At 46.9% G+C, this 25,183-nt stretch overlaps 1 protein-coding gene across 6 annotated transcripts in view; it reads left to right on the plus strand.

The window, feature by feature from the left end:
- GPR156 (G protein-coupled receptor 156) overlaps positions 1 to 22,497 on the plus strand; it is a 92,650-nt gene extending 70,153 nt beyond the window's left edge. For all 6 annotated transcript variants that reach the window (XM_082460033.1, XM_082460035.1, XM_082460036.1 and 3 more), the window contains 4 exons: positions 56 to 151; positions 3,493 to 3,729; positions 10,600 to 10,758; positions 15,042 to 22,497. In XM_082460033.1, coding sequence (XP_082316159.1) covers positions 56 to 151; positions 3,493 to 3,729; positions 10,600 to 10,758; positions 15,042 to 16,391 — 1,842 coding nt within the window. In that variant the 3' untranslated portion in view covers positions 16,392 to 22,497. The remainder of the gene's footprint in view (positions 1 to 55; positions 152 to 3,492; positions 3,730 to 10,599; positions 10,759 to 15,041) is intronic.
- The last annotated feature ends 2,686 nt before the right edge of the window (positions 22,498 to 25,183 follow it).

The following is a 25,183-nucleotide window of genomic DNA, read 5'->3' on the forward strand; positions in this document are numbered from 1 at the left end:
TGTGTGTTCCTGGTAACTGTGGGTGCCCTCAGTCCTGACTCTGTGTCCCTTCTAGGTGACAGGGAGAGACGTGTCCTGCTCTCTGACTAGCACACACTTCTGTGCTTCCCGGTACTCTGATGTCTGGATTGCTCTCGTTTTGGGATGCAAGGTTGGTAACTTCATCTCCTGGGGATACTATCTCTCTGTTACCAACAAAATGGATATAAAGAGGAATTATAGGAATTAATGAGGTGATTTCTGCAAAGAGTACTGAGATCAGAAGAGAGCTCTATTGATGCATACATCTCAAAGCCGTGACCCTTATCATTTCTGTGCTCTTTATTTGTTTTGAGGGTCACGTTTCCAAATCTTTGGACTCCCTCATTGAGTCCTCCCCCAAATCATGTGGAATTCACCCACTGTTTCTCCCATTTCTTGGTCTGGTTTTTTCATTGATTTGGCAATACCAGTTTTCTCCCCAGCTACCTTCAAGGGGAATTATAAGGAGACATTCTAGCCAGCTTAACCTATTCTCTTAAGTGCCCTTATTACTCCTCTTGGGTCTTTCTTCAAGATTTGTGTCAAGGTAACCTGCTGCCTTCCACTTGCCTAACTTTCTTGCTCTGATTGGAAGCCTGGCTGGCCCTAAGACAAATGGCAACATCCGTAGTGTCCTTTGAGTGGTTCCAGCTGCCTCAAAGTGTCTCCCATACTGCCCTGAATCTCCCATCATTCGACTCATTTATCTCTGTTAGATGGCAAAAGGAGGATATTATTTCCAGAGGGTACAGGATACTATACAGGGCACTAAAGGAGAACCAACTATCCTGTTAGCTGGTTTTCAGCTTGGAGGGACAGAGAATCTGGCTTGGGGCAGGGGAGGAGGGGAGCGGCATAGGGCAGGTCTGTTTCAATGAACAGGCGAGCCCTGCATGGCAGGAGGCTGCCTGTTGAGTATTAGGAGAGAGGGGCCTGGTTGGTTGATTGCTGGCAGAGGAAAAGGAGGTCTTGTAGAAATAGATGGCCTCTAAAGGTAAACTTTACTCACTTCACCACTAGGAAAGTGTTCAAGTGGTTGCTTCTGAGAAATAGGCCTGAGGATGGGCAGGGCTGGGACAGGGAAATGTTGCTTTTTAACCATGTGCATGTATTACTTTGACAGAAATATTTTTAAGAGAAAATGGTAGGAAGTGAATAGCTTTTTATCTCTAGTTTCTTACTAGTGGTTAAGAAAATGAGTTTCAAAATATGACAGAACAGGGTTTGAATAATGACTCAGCCGCTTCCTAGCTGACCCTGAACCTCATTTGACCTCCCTGAGCTTCGATTCCCTCATACGTGAAATGGGGATGATGATAACATCCTCTCAGAAGGGTTCTGAGTTTTGAAAGGATTAATGCATGTTGAGTTTTCATTCACTCCTGACCCATAGTAAGAGCTAAATACATGTTAGATGCTTTTATTATTCATCTTCCACTGCCCACCCCTGCCCCCAGACAGTTCTGAAAGCACAGTGCCTTTCCCATTCTTCGAGCCCCTGTAGAAGAGCACGTCCTTCCCGGCACAGAAACTCAGCACTTCCCCCATAGCAACTCCCTCTGCAAGTCAACTTGATTTATTTTCTCCATTGCCTTTTATATAATCCCATTTCCATTTTATTTCACTGCAATATCTTTCTATAGGACAAAGAAAGAAAAAGGGGAAAGAGTGCTGAGCATCAGGAAGGTGACTGAGCCAGGCCCCCATGGGCTCCCTGTTCGACGGGCAGCTCCTGAGGAGGACCCCAAATCTGCGCATTAAGTCCCCGGACCGCCACCCCACGCTTCTCAGCAGTGAGGGCGAATGACACACAAATATCAGATGTGATTCACTCAGACACGAATCATGCACGTATAGATGCTTTATTCATACCTGGTTCCCTTTTGGAAAGAATTTTAATGGAGTTAAAGCATTTTAATAGAATCAGATTTGAACATTTCAGAATCATAGAATTAATTTTATTCGCCTTTGATTAAATTACTAATGATCTAACTCTGCCAAATGCCACCTGATGGTGTCAGTTATCCAAAAGTCAGGCCCCACTCCCACTGGCCTGCTGACTTGTATGTCCTCTAGTCATTGAAGATCTCAGGGCGGCCACATTTGGCCCCCTTTTGGGACACTGAGCATTCGGGGCACCCAGACAACATCTCTGCTGGGCTTACTCCTTCACTGTAGGCACAGCCAATCCTCCAAACAGTTGTCTTAAGGGCCATCCCTGCAGATGGAGTTGGTCAGATTGTGTGATTTCAGGGTCACTGGCAGGTACCCTGCTGATACCTGACCTTACTTTTATTATTAGTTCTCCCTCTGAATCCCTGTAGTTCCCACCCCACCTCATCCCCCGTGGCAGCTTCATATTCTGTGTCATAAAACATTGATATTTATGTGCTTGCCTTAAATCTCCCAACCAGATTGAGCTTCTTAAAAGCCAGAACCATGACTTCCACTTGGCAACACCGCTTCCTGCCCTACACCTACCCCAGCACAGAGCTTTGCCCCGAATCAAGCGAACATATGTTGAATCTATATATTATGTATTATTGATTAAAGCTTTGATTTCTGTTTAAATGTAGCTCCTTCTAGGAGAGGCTGTGAGCCATTTTCTGTGTAGTACAAATGAGAAATCTGAGAGCGGGTTTACATTCATGACAAAGAGGAAAGAATAGGGCCCTGGGTTCTGGGGGGCGGGGCAGGGAATGTCACAAAGAGGGTGAAGGGTATAGATGAGGCCTTTGCTGCCTGTGCCTGTCCCACGGTCCTGTCCAGGTCCCGGCCTGCCTTTGTTCTCTTCTTTTTTCACTCTTCGTCTCCCATACACACCCACTGGCACAGAGCTGCTGCTAGCCTATAGAGATCCTTTGTGTGAATTAGAAAAAGGCATCCCTTGTGGGCAGATGCAGTCTTGCAGGTGCAGGGCTTGGCAAGCAGATGGTGCCTTTGGGAACATTAGAAAAAAGAGCCCCTTCCTCCGGTGCTTCCCCTGCCGTGGCACATGGCTTGACGAGGGGACCACAGGGCTATTTCAGCTTCTGCATGCCCCTCAGCTCCACGCATTGCAGCAGCACACAGTGGATGCGGAAGCCCTCACCACCAGCAGCGTGGTGCGCCCCTTGCCCTCCCAGTGCCTGGCAGCGCTTTCTGTCGGGCTCCTACCTGCGTGTATCATCCCATCCTGTGCCTCATCCTGGCAGAGTCCTCTCTGATGGCTGACTTGCTGACCTCCGATAAACTAATTCTCAGAGGAGAGGAAGATGAAATTTATTACGCATACATGAGGTGTAAGGGGACCACCCTAAGGGTAGTCCCAAGTGCTATCTTAGTAAATCCTCCTCATAGCAACCCTTTAAGGTAGGTAGTATTATCCCTATTTTACAGGTGAGGAAATTGGTCCCAACCCTACTGCTCTTTGACCCCAAGCCTGCTATTTCACTTCTCTGAGGCTCCGGTTCTTCTCTTCTTTGTCTCCAGGGCCTGCTGCTGCTCTATGGGGCCTACCTGGCTGGCTTGACTGACCATGTCAGCTCTCCTCCTGTGAATCAGTCTTTAACCATCATGGTTGGGGTCAACCTCGTGGTACTGGCTGCTGGGCTTCTTTTTGTGGTCACCAGATACTTGCACTCCTGGCCCAACCTGGTCTTTGGACTCACGTCTGGAGGTATCTTTGTTTGCACAACCACAATCAACTGCTTCATCTTCATTCCCCAGGTATGCTCTAGGGAGAACTTGGAGGACCAATCCATCCCATCATTCCGGAGACTTTGCTGGGCGTGATAAACTGTTCACTTTGTTTCCTAGTGAGACTTTTGGGTGCCATTGATTAGAGAGTCAGAAGGAAGGGGGGTGGTTCCTAGTGAGCTGGCTCCCTCTGTTCTTCCCGCCTCGCTGTCCTGAAGGAGCCACTCTGCTCCCGGTCGACAAGGAGCGCTGACCAGGGTAGCCAAGTAGTGGCACTGCTTCCGCCCAGGTGGCTGCCTCACAGACCTGCTTTTCTACCCACCCTCCAGTCCGCTCCATGCATCCCCGGTTCCCCCTGCATCCTGATAACGTCATTTCTTGTACTAGCCTGGCAGCGAGGAACCTTTCCTTCTTTCCTGTTTGCAGTTGCACATTCAGAGAAAAGTGCATTTGGGTCTTTATGAAATTTAACATGCCTTTTCTTTCTTTTGAATAAAAAGAGGAAAATGTAGAACATTTAAAACTAAATTTAAAATGTATTTCTTAACCATCATTCAAAAAGAGTCATGTACCACAATGTTCATTGCAGCACTATCTACAGTAGCTGGGACATGGAAGCAACCTAAGTGTCCATCGACAGATGAATGGATAAAGAAGATATGGCACATATATACAATGGGATAGTACTCAGCCATAAAAAGAAACGAAATTGAGTTATTTGTAGTGAGGTGGCTGGACCTAGAGTCTGTCATACAGAGTGAAGTAAGTCAGAAAGAGAAAAACAAATACCGTATGCTAACACATATATATGGAATCTAAAAAAAAAAAAAGGTTCTGAAGAACCTAGGGGCAGGACAAGAATAAAGACGCCAACGTAGAGAATGGACTTGAGGACACGGGGAGGGGGAAGGGTAAGCTGGGACAAAGTGAGAGAGTGGGATGGATATATATACACTACCAAATGTAAAATAGATAGCTAGTGGGAAGCAGCTGCATAGCACAGGGAGATCAGCTCAGTGCTTTGTGACCACCTAGAGGGGTGGGATAGGGAGGGTGGGAGGGAGACTCAAGAAGGAGAGGATGTGGGGATATATGTATACATATAGCTGATTCACTTTGTTATAAAGCAGAAACTAACACAACAATGTAAAGCAATTATACTCCAATAAAGATGTTAAAAAAATAAAATAAAATAAAATGTATTTCTTATTATGAGGATTAAGAAAAAATCAAACAAGGGAGGAAGATAGAAGGAGAAATATCCAGACAGCAAACAGAAAGAAAGGGAGTCAGAGAGAAAGGTGAAGGAATCCATAAGCTCTGAAAGGAAAGTGATGTTAAATTATTCACGTTATGCCCCAGGGTACCACTGAGCCACATACATCCAAGTTAATGAGCTTGGCATTAAGCACTAGTTTTGTGTCCCTTCTAGTTCTCTTTTTCTTCCTCCGGAGGCTTCCCTCATCCCACGACACCCTCACTACCCTATCCTTATTCCCAGTGCAGTTACCAGGTGACCATGTATGACTTCTCCATGAGGGAGCTAACCGGTAATTAAAGTGTTGCCTGATGGAGGGTGGCAGTGTATTTATAAAAGTGAAGAGTGCACTTTGGGGCACGATAGTATGACACAGGCAGAGGCCCTTTACTCTTTTTCCCTTTCATAAATTCTCATTAAAATACTCAAGAGGATGAACAAATATGGAAAAACCTGTAGCAGCAGCACTAAAAATCAAGGATGGGCATTGCCTCTGAGCCAAAAACTAGAGGAATTTTTGCTGAATCTTAATGTTATAAGAACTGGATTGGAGGAAGCCTTTGAGAGCTGAGTCTTATTTGTCTGGGATGTAGCAGAAAAGGGCTATGAAATGCCAGGGCTGTTCCTCCCTGGGAGATGGGTAAAAGAGAGTGGAGAGGAGACTTTTGGGAAGCCCACTCCTTAGGCCCTGGGGCCAACACTGTTGATTGGTAACCCATCCACCCACTGCCAAACCCTTTGTTCCTTGATCATTTCTACTATATAGTCTGAAAGAGCCAAACACTTGCTTTGCCAGCCTCCCTTATAGCTAGGTGTACCCATGTAACACAGTTTTGAACACCAAGGGTTTTCTGGGAGGCTTCTGAGAAAGCTTTTGCTTTCCTAAAAAAAGCTATGGGGGTGGCTGGCATCGCCTCTTCTACTTTCTTCCTACCTTGAATGTTTTTGATGCTTGACGTTATGGCAGCCATCTTGTGATGATGAGGGAAAAGCCAAGAGAATGTATTTACTGTACCAGGAAACTGTAGCTCTCCCCACGTAAGACTATGAATTCAGGGGGAAAGGATCTATGAAGAGATTCTGCAGTTCACAATAAAAGGACCACAAATTTCTGAAGATTTAGAGAAGCTACCTTCCTCTGAAGTAAAATAGAAGGTTTTTAGAAGGTATCTGATTAGTCTTATCAATAGGATTCAAAGGTTATTGCCCCTCTTTGACTAAAGCAAACCATTATGAAAACGACATAACCTTAGATCATGAAGTATTGAATAAGGATGAAAAAGATTGTGTTAAATTTAAAACGCCAATAGAAGCATTGAATAGGCAGCTGGACATGGCAAAATACTGAATTAGTGGGTTAATTTAAGGAAACAGAAAACAAGGACACAGGAAAAAAATGAGAGACTAGAAAATATGGAGAGCAGGTCTAGGGATATGATTTAAAGCTAATAGGAGTCTCTGAAAGAGAACAAGATAATTTAGAGCAGAAGTAATCGCCAAGGAACTATTAGAAGAAAGCTTTCCTGATCTAACACAAGACCTCCATCTGAAAAGAGTGAATCAGTAAACTCCCTGATGCGGCCCTACTTAGGTTTCCTCTCTCCACACTCGCCTCTGTCCCTCTTGTATCCTAAGCCTCAGACACAAGATTTCCACTTTCCTCCATGTTTAAATCCTCAGGACCTGGGACCATAGTGATATTTAGGTGCACTTCCATCTTATACACAGACATAAAAATGCAAGATGAAGTTCATCTTGGAATCTGTCTTCCGGGTTTGAACTAGGAACAGGCACTTGGTTTGTTGAAGTGGGAGTGGAAATGGAATTATTGGGGCTGGGGTACCGGAACTGGGCAGATGGACTCTTTGGGCCTTTCTCTTTCCTTCTCTCTATCTCAGTCTTCCTAGCTGTCTTGAGCTTCCTTTCTCATACTGTATCTTTTCTATTTTCTCTCTCATGCTTTTCCTCCTCTTGAACTGACCATGATCTGAAACAAAAAAATATATTTTATAGTCAACTGTATTTTAGGTGTAGGAGGTAAATTGTTTTTCAAAATATAAAAGTAACTGAGGTTTTTCAGGTTTTTTGTGTGCCCCTGAATTGATTTTCCCCTCTGACTCTGTGGCCTCTGGTTGAAGAAAGATTCTCCCTGTGAGACCAGAGACTGGTAGGACAGCTGAGCAAATTTGGAGAAGTGTGTGAGGAGAGCCACAAGGAGAGGGAAGGGAGCAGGGAGGCAGGCTTCTTTCTTGCTACTGAGCCTTCAGACTGGACGGTGATGGGAAGGATTTATGAAAGCAAAGGCACAGACACCTCAAGGGCAGGTAGGCGGTGCCAGAAAGCTGGGTGAAATGGACGATGTGACTGAAGAGCTAAGTGGACTAAGTAGCATTCTCCACAGGCCCTCAGGAAATGCCTAAGTGTTTAGGCCAGACGCTGAGGTCATCACCAGTAGTGAGCCAGCCTCTGCTTTTGTGACTTAGATGTGACCCATCCTCCCACACACCCCCTCCCCTCCCTCCACCTCTGAGAGGCAGGTGGGTCCTGAGGTAGGACGTTCGTTATTTTATCCTCTAAACCCGCAGTGTTTCATCTGCTCCTCCAGGAAGGTACTCACGACTTTCTACTCTGCCTTATAGTCCTCTGTAAATGTCTCAGCACCCTTACCAGACAGATGAGCTTTTTAAAGGAAAGCTTCCTTCATTTGTCCGTGTATCTGTCCATGCAAATATCAACTGTTGGGAACAGGCAGTTAAACACACGGCCTCACTCGAGGTCTAGTTGGGAGCTGACGTGAAAGGATTTATAACCCTTGTGTCAAGTGTTTGACGATGTTACACGATGTCAAGGAAGGGGTACCCCAGCCTGTCTGGGAACTCGGTGACACCGTCTCAGAAAATGAGGTGCTTGGGCTCACCTTGAATGAGGAGTAAGAAATGTTCACAGCACAGACTGGGGAAGGGCATGGGTGGCATTTCTGATGGGGGAAGCCCTCTGACAGAGGCAGAGAGGTATGAGAGAGAAGAGAAGGTGTTTGGAACACCACCAGTCTTTGCTCTTTTCGAAGCACAAATTGAAACAAGGGGAGAGTGGCAGGAGGTGAGAGAGGCACATGGGGTGAACTTCTGAAGGACCCCGGTGCACCCCATTAAAGACCCGAGACTTAATCCCACCGTTTGGTTTCCTATTGCTGCTGTAACAAATTCCCACAAACAGAGTGCCTTAAAACAATACACATTTAATGTCTTATAGTTCTGGAGGTCAGAGATCTAACGTGGGTCTTATTTGGCTGAAATCAAGTTGTTAGTAGGTCTGCCTTGCTTCCGGAGGCTTTGGGACAGAATCTGTTTCCGTGCATTTTCCTGCATTTTCTTCGATCCACGGCTCCTTCTTCCATGTTCAGGGCCAGCAGCACAGCATCTTCAAGTCTCTCTTTCTGACCTCTCTTTCCATTGTCACATCTCCCGTCCTGCGTCCCTCTTATAGGGACTCTTGTGATTACTTTGGGCCCACCTGGATGATCCAGAATCATCTCCCCATCTCACAGTTTTAAACTCAATAACATATGCAGAATTCCTTCTGCCATGTAAGGTAACATATTTACGAGTTCTTGGATTGGGAGGGAAGCGTCATTTTCTGCCTGCTACACGCCCATACCCAGATACTGAGAAAACAAGACTCCCTGTCCTTCTGAAGGAAGGGCCGTGGGAAGGTCCTGAAATTATGACCTAAGGGTCATTTCTAACCATATTCCAGAAATCCTGAAGAGTCAAGTCTTAAGGACCAGGACCTTCACAAATGGGGAATTAAGGGGGAGGGGGTTGGAGGGGCAGGGGGCTTTAGTCAAGGGCCACCCTGGCTCCACCCAGCCAGCTTAGGGTGAGACAGACCAAAAGCCTTGGAAGTGCCCTTACACCAATGTTGAGCAGTTCCTCCAGCAGCTCTGCAGGGAGGGCTTGGTCTGGAGGTGCTGGGGGGAGAGAAAGGAAAAGCGGTGCTGCTAGGGAAATGAGGAGGCACAGAGATCGTGCAACACTGCTAGGGCCAGTGCTAGGAGAGCAGCGCTGGCGGTCAGCGCCATCCACCCATGGCCGTACAGTGACCCTGTAGTGCTGGGCTCCAGTAGCTCCTGAGCAGGGTGTTGAGAGGACAGCACCCTGGGGAGGGGGCCTTCAAGAAAGGCATCTGACAGGGCAGGTTCCTGGCCCGACCCAGCACAGGTCACACAGACTCCTGGTACCATGAAGGACTCATGCCGAGTTAACAGAGGACCCAAGAGGACTTGGGCAGAATGTGGTATTGAAATTGATGGCAGGATTTAGCATCCTATCTGAGATTTACCAAATTCAGGTTACCTTCCATAGTCAGAGCTCAGTAAATGTTTGATGAGCGAGCACAGACATCCCAGGATCCCTGTGAGGTTCCCCACAGATATCTCAGCATCGTTTCTAGAGCTAAGGTCCCAGAGTGCCCAGCGTCCATCACTAGGGCTCTTAATCATGAGAATCCCTAAGGGAACAGGAGATGCCTCCAGCACGGTGGCCTCCCCTGGCATCACGTCCCTGGCATTCGCCAGGAGGAGACAGTGTCCCCCAGGCCCAGGAGCGTGCCCCTGTTTGTGAATGTTCTCTGTTCAGTCCCATCCCTGTTAAACTAAACCAGCCCGTGCATCCATAGACTGGTTCTCAAAGCCAGTATCTCCTGAAAAACGTTCCCTAGGACCCTCACCGTTGACAGTCTCTCTTCCTCAGCTGTGTTGAGGACGTGCAGCATGGCGCAGTGCCCTCGTTACAGCTGTGACTCTGCTGCCCAGTAGCCACGTGGACCTAGACAAGTCATCCTCCTTCTGAGTCTTTCCTCATTTGTCAAGGGAAAAGGACAGATCGCAGACCTGATGTTCTATCATTTTTATTGATTTTTATTGACATTTGTGGTTTTCTGTTTCTCTGAGCCTTGATCACTGACTTGGGTTAGAAGTCCTCTAGAAGGAACAAACGTATGGACACCAAGCGGGGAAGGCAGGGGTTGGGGTGGGGGGTGGTGGTGGGGGGATGAATTGGGAGATTGGGATTGACATGTATACACTAATTTGTATAAAATAGATAACTAATAGGACCCTGCTGTATAAAAAAAATAAATTAAATTTTTTTTAAAAAGTCCTCTAGAAGGAACTGGGTTTTCAATAGCAGTAAGCACACCGTCGCTCAACACATGAGAATAATTAAGAACTGCTGCATACAACTAAAACCAGCTTCATTTGAAACATACAGTGATTATATTGCTTAACCCTGTTATAGCTCCTAAACTCTGGCTTGAGAATGTGGCTCTAGAAGTCCACCTCAGCTCTGGTTTTCTTTGACCAGTCCAGCAGTGGGTTGGTAGACGGGTCCAGCTGATTGTTCTGTTTCATCAACCTGTCATCTTCTTCCTTTGGCATTTTTTAAATGATATAACCTTTACATTCTCTAAACCTTCTGTCATTGCTGTCTGTGAACTTTCCAGAGTAAAGTACATTTTGAGGAGAGAATAGTTTGTGCATTTATCTATGACACTGTCATTCCTTGGTGTTTTTGAGAAAGAGTGAGAGAATGTGTTTCTGGGTGTGTAATTAAATAAATAACATGTGTTCTTTTATCCAACAGCTGAAGCAATGGAAGGCATTTGAAGAGGAAAACCAAACAATCAGACGCATGGCCAAATATTTCAGCACTCCTAGCAAAAGCTTGCACACCCAGTATGGTGAGGAACAGAGTTGCCACGTTAGAGGAGAGAAAAACTCCATGGAGAGACTCCTCACAGAAGTAAGCGAGACCCTGCCTGCTGGATTCTCTATAAAGAACTCCAGTCATGCATTGGTGGGCCCCATATGCCTCATTGCTAACATTCTTTCTCCTCCTCCCATTTCCCCAATTCCTAGCCATTTTGGTCTCCCTTAGCAGCAAGCAAAACCTCAACGTTTCCCCAGTGCCCCTCCCACTGCTGACCCTCACCCACCCACTTCATTCATTCATTGGACAGATGTGTGCCAGGCATTGTGCTAAGTGCTGACAAACAAAACAAACAGAGTCCCTACCTTCATGGAGCTCACAGTGTAGTGGAGCAAATAGATACTGATCAAGTAGCCATATAGTTATAAATGGTGATAAGAATTATGAAGGGAAAAATCAGAGTGGGAAGAAAGAGTGGTGAGGACAAGGGAACCTAATTTAGAGTGGTCGGAAAAGACTCTCTGAGCTGAGCGCTGAAGGTTAACTACAAATTAGCCAGGCAAAGAGTGCAGGGAAAAGCATTCCAAGTGTGGGGAACAGCATTGTAAAGGCCCTGAGGAATAGTGGATGCTAGCTTCTGCTGTATGATACATTCTTTCTTTACATAGAGTTGTGCCCTTGTTTCCAAGATCCTATGGGGCTCCTTACTGTCTTTTCCAGGTGCTAACTAGAAATCTCAATCATCCTACCAACCCAGAAAATTAAGAGGTATCTAAAGATGGGGAGGAAGGATGAATAGAGCCTCTGAATATCACAGTAGCGCCAAGGCAGGGACAAGGGAGCCCGCAGTCCTCTTTCTTCTGTTCTTCAGCCAGATTTGGCACCTCTCCCAGAACTGGGCAGAGTGATGAGGGCTTGAAGAAAGCACATGGGAAAGCTTGAGGCTGCACTGCCTCAGAGAGGAGGCATGGGGCCCAGAGGAATTAGCCAGTTTTTTCACACTAACTAAATTATATTCCATATTTTTTTTTTAGTAGAGAACATACCTGAGTAGGTGCTATATGGGAAATTATGCTCTTTCGTATTGGACTGACACTGGGTACCAATCGTCCCTGTGCGAAAGGATGGTGTGATGGGGACCTAAGAAACGTAACCAATGAAGGGATTCAGCTCCCCAGGCACCCTCAGTCCCTCGCACCATTCCCTTGGTTCTGGACCTTTTTTATCCATCAGAGTAATACTTGTCCATTTCTTTACTATTTATCAAGCATTCAGGACCTTTTTTCAGAGCCAGATTTCTTCCCACCTGGCAAGGGAGTAGCACTGCCATTGATACTCTCTGAAGTCTTCAAAGAAACATTTTTTTTTCAGCTAAACAGAAGGCCAGAAACTTGGCGAGAACACCCAGGATGGTTTTCATTCACAATCAGCTAATGTTGGAACAGCCAAGTGGCCTGACTCTTTAGCCTTATGGTAATTTGTGACGTTCTTTTTGTACTCCTGCCATGCTACCCTGTTTCCCACGCAGTGACTGAATCCACTCTACCAAAAAGATGCCTTGAGTCTGCAGAGGCAGGGCCCTAATAGGGAGCAGATGCTTAGGTAGTAAAACGCTGGACTCCTGTCCCCGACACCCCACACCTGGAACACCTTTCCCAGAGCAGGCCTGAGAACCAGCAGCCCATCCCAGTGCCCTGTGACAGGCCTAGAGAGTTTCCGGTATCTGAATCCCCAGCTCCACCACTGCCCAGTGGATGAACACAAGAATCTCTCCTGCCTCCGTAACCCCAGCTTCTCGGCTGCATTTCCCTCCTCTGCAGCCCCTCTGCCGCCCTGGTGTCCTCCTCCTACGTTCGCACCATCTGGGCAGTCCATCTTCTCATTCTTGCCTCCCTTTCCCCATGGCAGTGGTCCCCAAAGGCTGTTTGGGGCAGCATCCGTCCCTGACATCCCAGGCTGTGTGGAGGCCAGCAGGTAGAACCTTCCCAGAGCTTGAAGAACCTCTCTTCTACGCTCTGCAGCAGAGGAAATGCACCTATTACTTTTCTTCCTTGAAACACAGAAAGAAGGGGAGATTCCATTTCTCCCTGTGGCCTGCACCTTATGAAACATGCCTGTGGATGTTTTGCTTCCCTGGGTGTGCCAAAAGTGATCGTTAATAAGCTCGTTTCAATGCAGCTGCCATGGTCAGTCAGATTTTGGTCTCACAGTGGCAAACCACGCTTCTGATTAGTATGCAGCCATGGTGAAAACAGAGTCCCACTTCCTTTTCTGTAAGAAGGGAGATTTACTGATTAGGCTGATGTTTCTAAATCTGTCACCAGCCAGCTTCAGATGTTTGGTTTGCTAGAGAAGAGTATTCTTCCCAGCTCAAGGTTTATACTGTTTTCCCATACTCTAAGGAATTTGTGGATAAGGCACAAAAAGGCAGCACTCAGAGTTCATTTGCTGGCGTAGCTGTCATCAGCTGATGGCTCCCTCCCAACTCTGTGAGGCGGTAGGGCCTCCTGAAGCCAGCATGAGAATGTGCCGGGTGGGCTTCACGAGGAAGGGCTGGTGAGGAGGAAGAGAGCTGGGGTCCCTGCAGTGCAGCCAGCGCAGTCACCCCTGTGAGATGCTCAGATACCTGGCACCACCCAGATATCACGGAGAGCCTGAGTGAATGTCTTCCTGTTACTCACCCGCTCCACGCCTGGCGAGTCCTTGAGTCACCTACACTTCCGCGACAACGCCCAGCCCTTACCGCTCTGTGGCTGGGGAAAAGGGAGAATGATCAGGCAGGTGCGCAGCTGCAAGCCCTTCCGCTTATTCACCAGTTGCTCACTGGTCCGGGACTCTCTCCTGAGGATAACAGAAGTCTAAACCAGGATGAAACTGGGAGTACCAATAATCAGAAAAATCACCTTCCTGCTTATAAGTAGGGAGCAGTAGATGTGCCTTGGAGTTGCTGGCAGAAGACTCTTGCTGGACTAGTTTACTTAATTTACTGTTCCCTCAAAGATTCACTTCTGGGCAACCCTTCCATATCTACTCGAGAAGAAACCACAAATTCAATTCATAGGCGAGTTGTGTCAGGAATCCTAAAGAAGGCAAACATCCTTTTACTTCTAGGGCATAATAAATGAGCGTCCAAATGCTCATCCTCAGCTTCTAAAGAGGATGACAGCAGAGACGCAGCATTTTGGTATTCGGACAAGCACTTCTTATTATCTTCTCCAAACTCTCGACCCCGTGTCATCTGCCCCAAGACCCGTCAGTTCCCCACGATGATCTCTTTCCTGCTCCACCGCCTTTGAACATCAGAAATTTCAGAAGGTGGACATCAGGTCTGAACCAGACGATCAGCTGCTGTAGCACCGAAGGATGCTCAGGGCACACCCCCTGCTGTTACTCTTCCTCCCACTTCATGCCCCACGGTCCTGCAGTTAGAACAGGTACATCTCTGCGGCTGTCACCTGCCAGCATCCCGGGCACAGCCTGTTTATCAACTAACAGCCGTGCTGCAGGTAGGCAGCTCACTAGCAGAACTGCCCAACTTCATTTATCTTCTGGGTTCCCTTCTAGTTCTACTGAATCAAGCTATCAGGGACTTAGGCCCAATAATCCTTTTTTTTTTTTTTTTTTTTTGAGCTTCTCCAGTAATTCTGATGCCTGCACTCCTTTGGGACATACCGGCAGCTGATAGTGCCACATGGTAGCTTTGGCCTCCTACCCGCACGTTCCAGCCGAGGGAGGTGATAACACCAACCTGAGATTCTCATTCCCCCCTAAACTCCCCCCCACCCCTGGCTCCAGTCTTGTCACTTTGGCCCAGGAATCTCCATCCTTCTTGTTCTTCCCATTTTCTAGGCTGTTTAGCAAGTGGCAAAATTCTTGTTTCCCTATTCCTTCATCCCCTCCAGAGATGCCTCAAGGTCATCTGTATTTTGCAGAAGTATGATATACCCAGAGTTGGGCCATCCCAAACACTGTTCTGACTGGTGTCCTGCAGCGTCACCTGACCCCCTGTGTTCTGAGCAAAGTTGAGAGGGTGCTGCAGCAGCCAGCAGGCAGCTAGACTGTGCCCCCCGCTGACTGCCCTTCTCGCAGACAGTGCCACAGTCTGGGGATGTATGGGGAGACTAAGATCATACAACAGTAAATCATAGTAAACCGTTATTGAGCACACGTGGCAGTTATTGTGCTAAGTGCTGTGTATGCATCATCTCATTTCCCCTCAAGGAGGGACCTCCTCAGAGCCTAAGATCACCAGCTAACACGTGGAGAAACTGGGATTTAAACCAATGTCTTCTGATGCCACCCTTTCTCCACCATGGGAGACAGTGTGAAAGCCCTCAGCAGCATCTTTTGTTGATGGTTTTGCTTTTGTTTTACAGAAAAATGCTGTGATTGAAAGCCTGCAAGAACAAGTAAACAACGCCAAAGAGAAGCTGGTGAGGCTGATGTCAGCTGAGTGCACCTATGACCCCCCCGAGGGGGCTGTCCCGCCTGCCTCTTCCCACAGCAAGGACATCCTGGCTGCAGCCCCTCCCCATAGCCGAGCAGCTCAGGGGTCTTTGAAATGTCTCTCTGACTCTCTGAATGATACCAGCCCGGCCACCCAGGACTCCCAGAGCACCTCAGCACCCGCCTCAAGTGTACAAGGCCTCAAGGGGCCTGTGAAGGACACCAGCCCCTCCCCGGGGCAGAAGGAGAAAATTTCTGCCTCTCAAGACTTTTCTGATCATTTAAATTTAGGCTGCAGCCAGAAGCCGCGGGCTGAGCAAAGCCCGGGTGCGGAGAGAAGAGACCAGGTACCCATGGCCCTCCAGCAGGGTCTCATGCCAGGTGGAGAAGGCTCTGTTCCCCAGAGACAGGGGCAGCTGGAGAACTCAGAAGGGCCCCAGGCGCGACTGTCAAGGGTGAATTCAGTGATCAGGGAGAAGCTTCAGGAAGTCCTCCAAGATCTGGGCCTGGGCCCTGAGGCTCCCGTCCCCTCTCCCCCGTCCTGTCCCCAGCAGCCCTGGAAGAGCAGTGCCTGCCGCAGCCCCCAGAAGATGCCCCTCTCCAAGGAGCTGGGCTTCAGCCCGTACATGGTGAGGAGAAGGGGCGCGGCACAGCGGGCTCGCTCGCACTTGCCAGGTTCTGTGCCCTCCTCTGTGGGGCGTCGGGTAAACAGGGCTGATTCTGGGGCACGCACTGGGCGAAATGTGCAGGACAGGGACAGCCCCTGCCTGGACCCCCAAACTGCGGATTCCAGGGTAGCAAGACCCTCTTCCGGGAAGCCTTTACTACTCCCAGCTCCTCAAGGCAAGCCAGATGCCCTGGAGGGCAGCAAACAGTGCCAGACAGAGCCCCAGATAGCCGAAGGGAGCCGCGCAGCCCTTTCTCACCAGCCTTCTGGTCCTGGCCGGGCGCTGTGCCCCGCTGCCCCACGCCGAGCCAGAGCCTCGCCAGACCTGCCTGAGCAGCGGCTGCAGCGGTCCCCGGCGCCCTCAGGCTGCCCTTCCCTGTCTCCTCCACGCAGCTACCTCGACACAGAATCCAGCAGCTCGGACGAGTTCTTCTGCCGCTGCCACAGGCCCTACTGTGAAATCTGCTTCCAGAGCTCCTCTGATTCCAGTGACAGTGGCTCATCAGACAGCGACCCTGAGCCTACTGGGAGGCTGGCTTCCTGGGAAAAGCTGTGGGCCCGCTCGAAGCCTATCGTGAACTTCAAAGATGACTTGAAACCCACACTGGTGTGAACAGCAGAGCAAGTCTGGACATAGAGCTCTGTCCGGGACAAGCCATACCATGGCCTGTTGTGGCCTTCGGGGAATAGACCAGTGCCCTGCGTTGGACCAGCCCTTACCATGTTTCAGCTATGCTCACTTGAGCACGGTGGTACCTGGAGCACTTCTCGATCTATACAAAGAGGGGCATTGCCTGTCTTGTTCCTACCTCACAGCATTCCTGTAAAAGACTCCAGCCGAGTGCCCATAAAGGATACCCTTGGATAAAAGGTGCTAAATGAGCACAGAGGGTCTTCTGTCCTGGTCAGCCTATAATGTACAGAACTCTTCATATACACCAGATGGATGGCTGGGTGGACAGACAGATGGAGAAATGGAAGGAAAATTTCTGCAGAACCAGAATTGTGAACTGTGGTCCATCAAACTGGCTTTTTGGTGGCAGACCTGCTAGGAAGACCTCTCCTGCGTCCTTGGGTGGCCCACGCTCGGCAGGGGGTGGCTTTGCTTCTGCTCAACTTTGTCAACAGCACCACCCCTAGGTCCCAGCTTCCAGGCAGACTCAGCTCAGAGCCAACTGTGCACCTGTATTTGGTGTCCATGTCTTTATACCATTGTGGCACCTCAGCATCATCCCTGAGACAGTCAGGTGTCTATGGGGCCACAGGTGACCCAGATCTCTCTCCTGGGCTCAGATGGCACTGGAGGCCCACCGCATCGACTTTGCCAGTGGTGCAGTTTTGCAATAGCAGGAAGCACACACTGGCAATCTCTGTTGAGGTTGGGGAGGCCCTGTTGGTCAAGAGGATGCCGACTAGGGCTACATGACCACCGATGGCTACGTAAACCTAAAAGCAGAAAATGGGAAAATAGAAAGGAAGAAATGGGGGAGAAGGTAGGAAAGAAAACAGGTTTTGAACATTTACCTTGAGTCTAGCATGGTACTTGGAAATATCCAATATCAGTAATTCCTTATGATAACCCCATGAAGTAGATACTCTCGTTCCCATTTTTACAGATGGAGATTATGAGGCTTCGAGAACTGAGGTAGCTTCCCCAGCGTCACATTGCTGGAGAGGGGCCCATGTAGGGGCCCACGTGAGACTTGGCCACGGCTCACAGGACTCCAAGTGGGTGGACTTCCCTGGGGCACATCTCTTTACTTGTTCTTCTGGGAGTGGCGGGCAGAGCGTGGCAGGCCAGACGGCAAAGCAGGGGTAGTGTAGGAAGCTGCAGTGCACTCACCCTGCAGTCCAGGATGACAAAACTGGGCTCCTCACCTCGGGAAGCAGCGCTCGACTGCCTCACTGCCTCAGGGGCCCACTCACACCTCCCAAGGCAGCCGGGGAGTTGGTGAAAGATAAGTGCCAGGATCTCATCTGCTGCCAGAGCCACACGGAGAACACAGCTGGGTCCACTTCACTTGTTGCTGAGCTAGTTGTTGTTTACAGGCTGTTCCCTGCCCCCACTTGTGTGTGCATCTGTGTGTGTACTTATGCTTGTGTGCAGGAGTTTGGGCCTCATTAGGTATGTCTGGAGGGGAGCACGTGGCTTTAAATGTCTCACAGAAGATGTATCACAGACTCTCGGTGGCTGCTGACACCTTGTGAATCTCCAGACACTGGACCAGGAGGCCCTCCTGGTAACACAGCTTCTTCTGTTGTCTACTTTTAAATACAAATGTCATAATTTATTCTGCGTGTGGGCTTGTAGTTTCTGCTTGTGCTGTTTGTATGCTGTCCAAGTGAGACCTTAATAAAAGAAATGGCTCTCAAGGCAAGTCTCTTCAGAAATTGTAGTTTGGGGCTGGGGAGGAGGGGCACAGACAAGACTGAACCACCCAAAGGAGTGGAAATGCAGCAGCCATGAGAGTTGCTGCTGGCTTACCCTGGGTTCCAGGTGTATCTTCTACCACGCTTCCATTTGTAACAGATTCTTCTGTGGTCTCCCCGTGCAGCTTCCTATCCCAGAAACACCTGCCCCGGTGGGTAGAGGACACTCTGGAGACCCTCAGTTCTTCCCACCCACTGGGGATCCTGTGGTTGGGCTTCACCTCCTTCAGCTCCTTTCCTCCCAGTATGTCACCGCTAGCAGCCTGCTATTCAGTAGTGTGGAATACGCAGGCTCTAAACCTGGCAGGGCTTCTCTCACTGTCTCTGCTCCTACACCCTCAGTTCCCTCATCCCAGCCCTTGCACATCTCCATCTCTCTTCCATCTAGAATTTCTTTCCTCTCTTTGTGCATCTTGTGAATGACTCATCCCTCAAGGCTCAGGTAGAGCATTCCCAGGAAAAAATGACATCCCCTAGTTAAATGAAGAAAGATGTTTTGGGGACCATGCTTCACACTTAGTTGTAAAGAAGCTTCTAGCATCCATTTTTCCTAGAATGACTTTGTAACGCTTGCTAGACTTCGTTGACAAGATGGAGAATCTACCCTATATTTTCCTTACTTATCATTTGGTTTGAAAACTATGCCAAGCACCACACTTCCTGCCCCAGAATACTGTCTCCAAATCGATTGCTTACTGTGTACTACCTCCACACCCACTCCTCACCAGCTTTTTCCCTAGATCTTTTACTCAATACCAGCTAATCCAGTGATGAAATTCTTGAAAGGATGAGTATGCCATGGCTTCTGGCCCGCTCTTGACTGTTATGCTCTTGAAGAAAGGGCAGAAACATGGTGCAAAGAAATCCTAGAGAAGTAAACATTGCCTCTGCTGTTGTCATCGGGGCTATGCCTGCCTCTGTTGGTCATAAGGTCTGGCATGGAGCCCAGCCTGCTTCTTACCCAAGTATATGTTGCTTTGCTGATTGAAATCTTAGGGTTGGAGGTGTCCGTCCTGATCCCAAAGTCTGCCCCTGTCTCTGGCCCGGGTCAAACTCTCTTTCCTTAAAGGATCAACTTGGCCTCCCCAGAGCTCAGAGAGGAGAAAAGAGCATCAGATGTAGGAGGCATGTTTTTAACGAACCATTTCACTTCGAAAACGGTAAAGAGAAAAGTCAATGCACGTTCCACAAAAATCTCTTCTGTGTCTATATTCATTTTATTATATTTAGATGTGTCTCCTTCACAGATTGCAAGTTCCTGAAAGCACTGAGTGTGTCTTCTGCATCTTTGTATCCTCAAGAGTAGCCGTCAGAGAGCTTTGCACAGAGTATGAGCCCAGTAAATGTTTGATGGATGGATTTCTGGGCAGGTAAGTGGATGAAACAGAGGAAAACAGAGGAAGGCAGAGAACCTGTAATGCAGCAAAAAGGGAGGCAGAGCCATCTGGCTTCACTGCCTCTCGATGAGGTAAGAGCAAGAAACCACATCACTGAAGGACCCAGAAGTAACTGAATTCTGAAAAAGACAGTACTTTAAGTCTCTTAGAGGGAGGTGAGGTAGAGTGACAGAGTTAATGGAAGCGAAACAAAGTTACTGTGTTAAAGGTGTTCTCTTAAAGATGCTTTCCTCACAGGCTTGTAACTAAGTAGCAAGCAGTACTAGCAGGAGGACAGTCTGTTCATCTTTCTCACCATCATCTTCCTGAGTCCCTTTTCTCAGAGCCCCAAACAAAGCAGTTGTCTCTGTTCCCTCTGGCTGCTGCACTTCTCCCAGTGACAGCCTCTAGGCTTTGTTAAGGGAGGTCTAATGCAGAGATGGCAGCTTTGGGACTGAAAGCAGGAGAGAGGTTACTTGTCCTCAAACTTCGCTCTTCCTCACCTCTGGTACCCACTCTGATCTCTTTCTCCGTGAATTGTTTCTGATGTTAGCATCCCCAGCCAAGCTGCATTTGAATAAGGGAACATCTTGGAATGTTCAGTTCACTATCAAGGTCACAAAGAGAAAAGAAATGCCAGTGTCACGAGGCAAAATAACCTGTTACGAGTTTGACAAGATCTGGGTCAATGCTTCCCAAACCTTTTCATTCTTTAACTTACCTTTGGATGTCTAAATATACTAGCAAGACACGTAGGTTCAGAGAATAAGTGCTTGGGAAGGGCCCTGGAAAGGTCTGTGGGTGACTAAGAGAAAAGCAAGGGGGCAGGGAAAAAGAAGGGAAGGAGGACAAGAAGTCCAGAAAACAGAGAGAGAGATGAGAGAGATGTGGTGAAGGAGGAAGGCAGAGAACCAAAGGCACCCTGCTTAGCTTTGTCTGTGGACATCACCTCTCTCGTAAATGAATGTGCTGGCTCCGGTCTGAGCTGAGAGAAAGTGGGGCTCACTTCTATGAAGAAGGGCAGGGAAACCCTTGCAGAGCCCTTTCTTTAGTGTATACGTAACCACTGGTTCATTTCTCTGCTTTGCCGCTAGACTGTGAGCTTCTTGAGCCTGCAACTTGTTATAATTATCTGGGTGTCCCCAGCACCCAGCACTGTGCCTGGTGATTGGGTTGATGCTCAGCAGATGTTTATCAAAAGAAATCAAGAAAAGAGTGGCCTCACCAGAACTGTCTCAAGGGGGACCCCAGGGAGGCCACTCATAAGAGCTGAGGTCACCTGGGAAGCAGGGCTTAGATGTCTCATCGCGGACTGAACTACAGTGCTGTTGATTCACTTAAGTTTAAATGCTTTGCGATAGTGCCCGGACCCTTACTCAAAAGAAGGCATTTTAGGGCTTCCCTGGTGGCGCAGTGGTTGAGAATCTGCCTGCCAATGCAGGGGACGTGGGTTCGAGCCCTGGTCTGGGAAGATCCCACGTGCCGCGGAGCAACTGGGCCCGTGCGCCACAACTACTGAGCCTGCGTGTCTGGAGCCTGGGCTCCCAACAAGAGAGGCCGCGATAGTGAGAGGCCCGCGCACCGCGATGAGGAGTGGCCCCCACTTGCCGCAACTAGAGGAAGCCCTTGCACAGAAACGAAGACCCAACACAGCGAAAAATAAATTAATTAATTAATTTTTTTAAAAAAAGAAGGCATTTTAGATGGGCTCTCTTCTCCACTAATTTTTGTACAGTAATTTTCCCCATGAACTGCCAGGGCTTAGAGTCACCCATGTGACTGTGTGACTTTCAGCAAGTTGCATAACCTCTTTGTGGCTCAGTTTCCCCAACTGTAAACTGGGATAATAACACCTACCTCATACAGATATGAGGGCTAAATAAGTTAATATTAATTATTGATTTGAACTATGCCTGGCACGTAGTAAACATTATATTAAGTGTTTGTCTTAGAAAGTTGTTTGGGAAATACAGCTTTATATCTTAAAAGCCTCTTTATGTTTTCTTGCTTTATATCAAAATTCCCATTCCTGTGTTCAATTTGTTCCTGATGGAAGGGTCTTCTAAACAGATCTGGTAACGTGAGGATGGCCCTTTGCTTCAGCCCACTTCTAGGACAGCAGAAATTTCTCCCTGAACCCCTTCTAGGTCAGGTTCACTTACTGTGGGGTGAACATCCACCTACAGGACTCAAATATTAGGTCAGGCCTAGGGAAAAGTACAGCTGAAAGTCAGGAAATCAGATTTTTTAGGGTGGAGCCAAAGACGACTATTTTCCTTTACAGAAATATTATGCACTTTATAATAGACAAAGATATATAGGGTACCTACTATGTGCCACTTAATACTTGTCTCATTCAAGACTTAAAACAACCCCACAAAGTAGTTATTTCTGTTTTACAGATGAGGAAACTGTAACTGGGAGAGGTTGGGTAACTTGCCCAAAGTCACACAACTCATTAGAGGCAGAGCCAAAGTTTAAATGAAATCTGACTTGACTCCAAAGCCCTTTTAGGACACCCCAATGCTGGTTCCAGAGCATGTGCTACAGGCGTGCTACCAGAAGACAGAAGGAATTTCAACCTGGCAGGGCAGGGACCCAGACTGAGGTTTTCTCAGGACACCAAGGTTTCCTTAGGAAAAGCAAGCTGGTCTGGTTCTGTAAGCCTATTGCAAAACCCTCCATTGCTGAGTCATTGAACAGCATATTCACGGCTGGAAGGGAGCTTTCTTTTTTTTTTTTTTTTAACATCCTTATTGGAGTATAATTGCTTTACAATGGTGTGTTAGTTTCTGCTTTATAACAAAGTGAATCAGCTATACGTATACATATATCCCCATATCTCCTTCCTCTTGCATCTCCCTCCCACCTTCCCTATCCCACCCCTCTAGGTGGACACAAAGCACCGAGCTGATCCCCTGTGCTATGCGGCTGCTTTCCACTAGCTATCTATTTTACATTTGGTAGTGTATGTATGTCCATGACACTCTCTCACTTCATCCCAGCTTACCCTTCCCCCTCCCCATGTCCTCAAGTCCATTCTCTAGTAGGTCTGCGTCTTTATTCCCATCCTGCCCCTAGGTTCTTCATGACCTTTTTTTTTTTTAGATTCCATATATATGTGTTAGCATACGGTATTTGTTTTTCTCTTTCTGATTTACTTCACTGTGTATGACAGACTCTAGGTCCATCCACCTCACTACAAATAACTCAATTTCGTTTCTTTTTATGGCTGAGTAATATTCCATTGTATATATGTGCCACATCTTCTTTATCCATTCATCTGTCGATGGACGCTTAGGTTGCTTCTATATCCTGGCTATTGTAAATAGTGCTGCAATGACCGTTGTGGTACATGACTCTTTTTGAATTATGGTTTTCTCAGGGTATATGCCCAGTAGTGGGATTGCTGGCTCGTATGGTAGTTCTATTTTTAGTTTTTTAAGGAACCTCCATACTGTTCTCCATAGCGGCTCTATCAATTTACATTCCCACCAACAGTGCAAGAGAGCTCTCTTTTCTCTGCACCCTCTCCAGCATTTGTCTGTACGTTTTTTGATGATGGCCATTCTGACTGGTGTGAGGTGATACCTCATTGTAGTTTTGATTTGCATTTCTCTAATGATTAGTGATGTTGAGCATCCTTTCATGTGTTTGTTGGCAATCTGTATATCTTCTTTGGAGAAATGTCTATTTAGGTCTTCTGCCCATTTTTGGATTGGGTTGTTTGTTTCTTTGATATTGAGCTGCATGAGCTGCTTGTAAATTTTGGAAATTAATCCTTTGTCAGTTGCTTTATTTGCAAATATTTTCTCCCATTCTGAGGGTTGTCTTTTTGTCTTGTTTATGGTCCCCTTTGCTGTGCAAAAGATTTTACATTTCATTAGGTCCCATTTGTTTATTTGTGTTTTTATTTCCATTTCTCTAGGAGGTGGGTCAAAAAGGATCTTGCTGTGATTTATGTCATAGAGTGTTCTGCTTATGTTTTCCTCTGAGAGTTTTATAGTGTCTGGCCTTACATTTAGGTCTTTAATCCATTTTGAGTTTATTTTTGTGTATGGTGTTAGGGAGTGTTCTAATTTCATTCTTTTACATGTAGCTGTCCAGTTTTCCCAGCACCACCTATTGAAGAGACTGTCTTTTCTCCACTGTATATTCTTGCCTCCTTTATCAAAAATGAAGTGACCATAGGTGCGTGGGTTTATCTCTGGGCTTTCTATCCTGTTCCACTGATCTATATTTCTGTTTTTGTGCCAGTAACATACTGTCTTGATTATTGTAGCTTTGTAGTATAATCTGAAGTCCAGGAGCCTGATTCCTCCAGCTCCGTTTTTCTTTCTCAAGATTGCTTGGCTATTCGGTGTCTTTTGTGTTTCCATACAAATTGTGAAATTTTTTGTTCTAATTCTGTGAAAAATGCCATCAGTAGTTTGATAGGGATTGCACTGAATCTGTAGATTGCTTTGGGTAGTATAGTTATTTTCACAATGTTGATTCTTCCAATCCAAGAACATGATATATATCTCCATCTATTTGTATCATCTTTAATTTCTTTCATCAGTGTCTTATAGTTTTCTGCATATAGGTCTTTTGTCTCCTTAGGTAGGTTTATTCCTAGGTATTTTATTCTTTTTGTTGCAGTGGTAAATGGGAGTGTTTCCTTAATTTCTCTTTCAGATTTTTCATCATCAGTGTATAAGAATGCCAGAGATTTCTGTGCATTAATTTTGTATCCTGCTACTTTACCAAATTCATTGATTAGCTCTAGGAGTTTTCTGGTAGCATCTTTAGGATTCTCTATGTATAGTATAATGTCATCTGCAAACAGTGACAGCTTTACTTCTTCTTTTCCAATTTGGATTCCTTTTATTTCCTTTTCTTCTCTGATTGCTGTGGCTAAAACTATGTTGAATAATAGTAGTGAGAGTGGACAACCTTGTCTTGTTCCTGATCTTAGAGGAAATGGTTTCAGTTTTTTACCATTGAGAACGATACTGGCTGTGGGTTTGTCATATATGGCCTTTATTATGTTGAGGTAAGTTCCCTCTATGCCTACTTTCTGGAGAGTTTTAATCATAAATGGGTGTTGAATTTTGTTGAAAGCTTTTTCTGCATCTATTGAGATGATCATATGGTTTTTATTCCTTAATTTGTTAATGTGGTGTATCACATTGATTGATTTGTGTATATTGAAGAATCCTTGCATCCCTGGGATAAATCCCACTTGATCATGGTGTATGATCCTTTTAATGTGCTGTTGGATTCTGTTTGCTAGTATTTTGTTGATGATTTTTGTATCTATGTTCATCAGTGATACTGGCCTGCAGTTTTCTTTCTTTGTGACATCTTCATCTGGTTTTGGTATCGGGGTGATGGTGGCCTCGTAGAATGAATTTGGGAGTGTTCCTCCCTCTGCTCTGTTTTGGAAGAGTTTGAGAAGGATAGGTGTTAGCTCTTCTCTAAATTTTGATAGAATTCTCCTGTGAAGCCATCTGGTCCTGGGCTTTGTTTGTTGGAAGATTTATTTTTAATCACAGTCTCAATTTCAGTGCTTGTGATTGGTCTGTTTCTATTTTCTATTTCTTCCTGGTTCAGTCTT

This window comes from Balaenoptera physalus (assembly GCF_965194825.1).
Source record: "Balaenoptera physalus genome assembly, chromosome: 4".
NCBI lineage: Eukaryota > Metazoa > Chordata > Mammalia > Artiodactyla > Balaenopteridae > Balaenoptera > Balaenoptera physalus.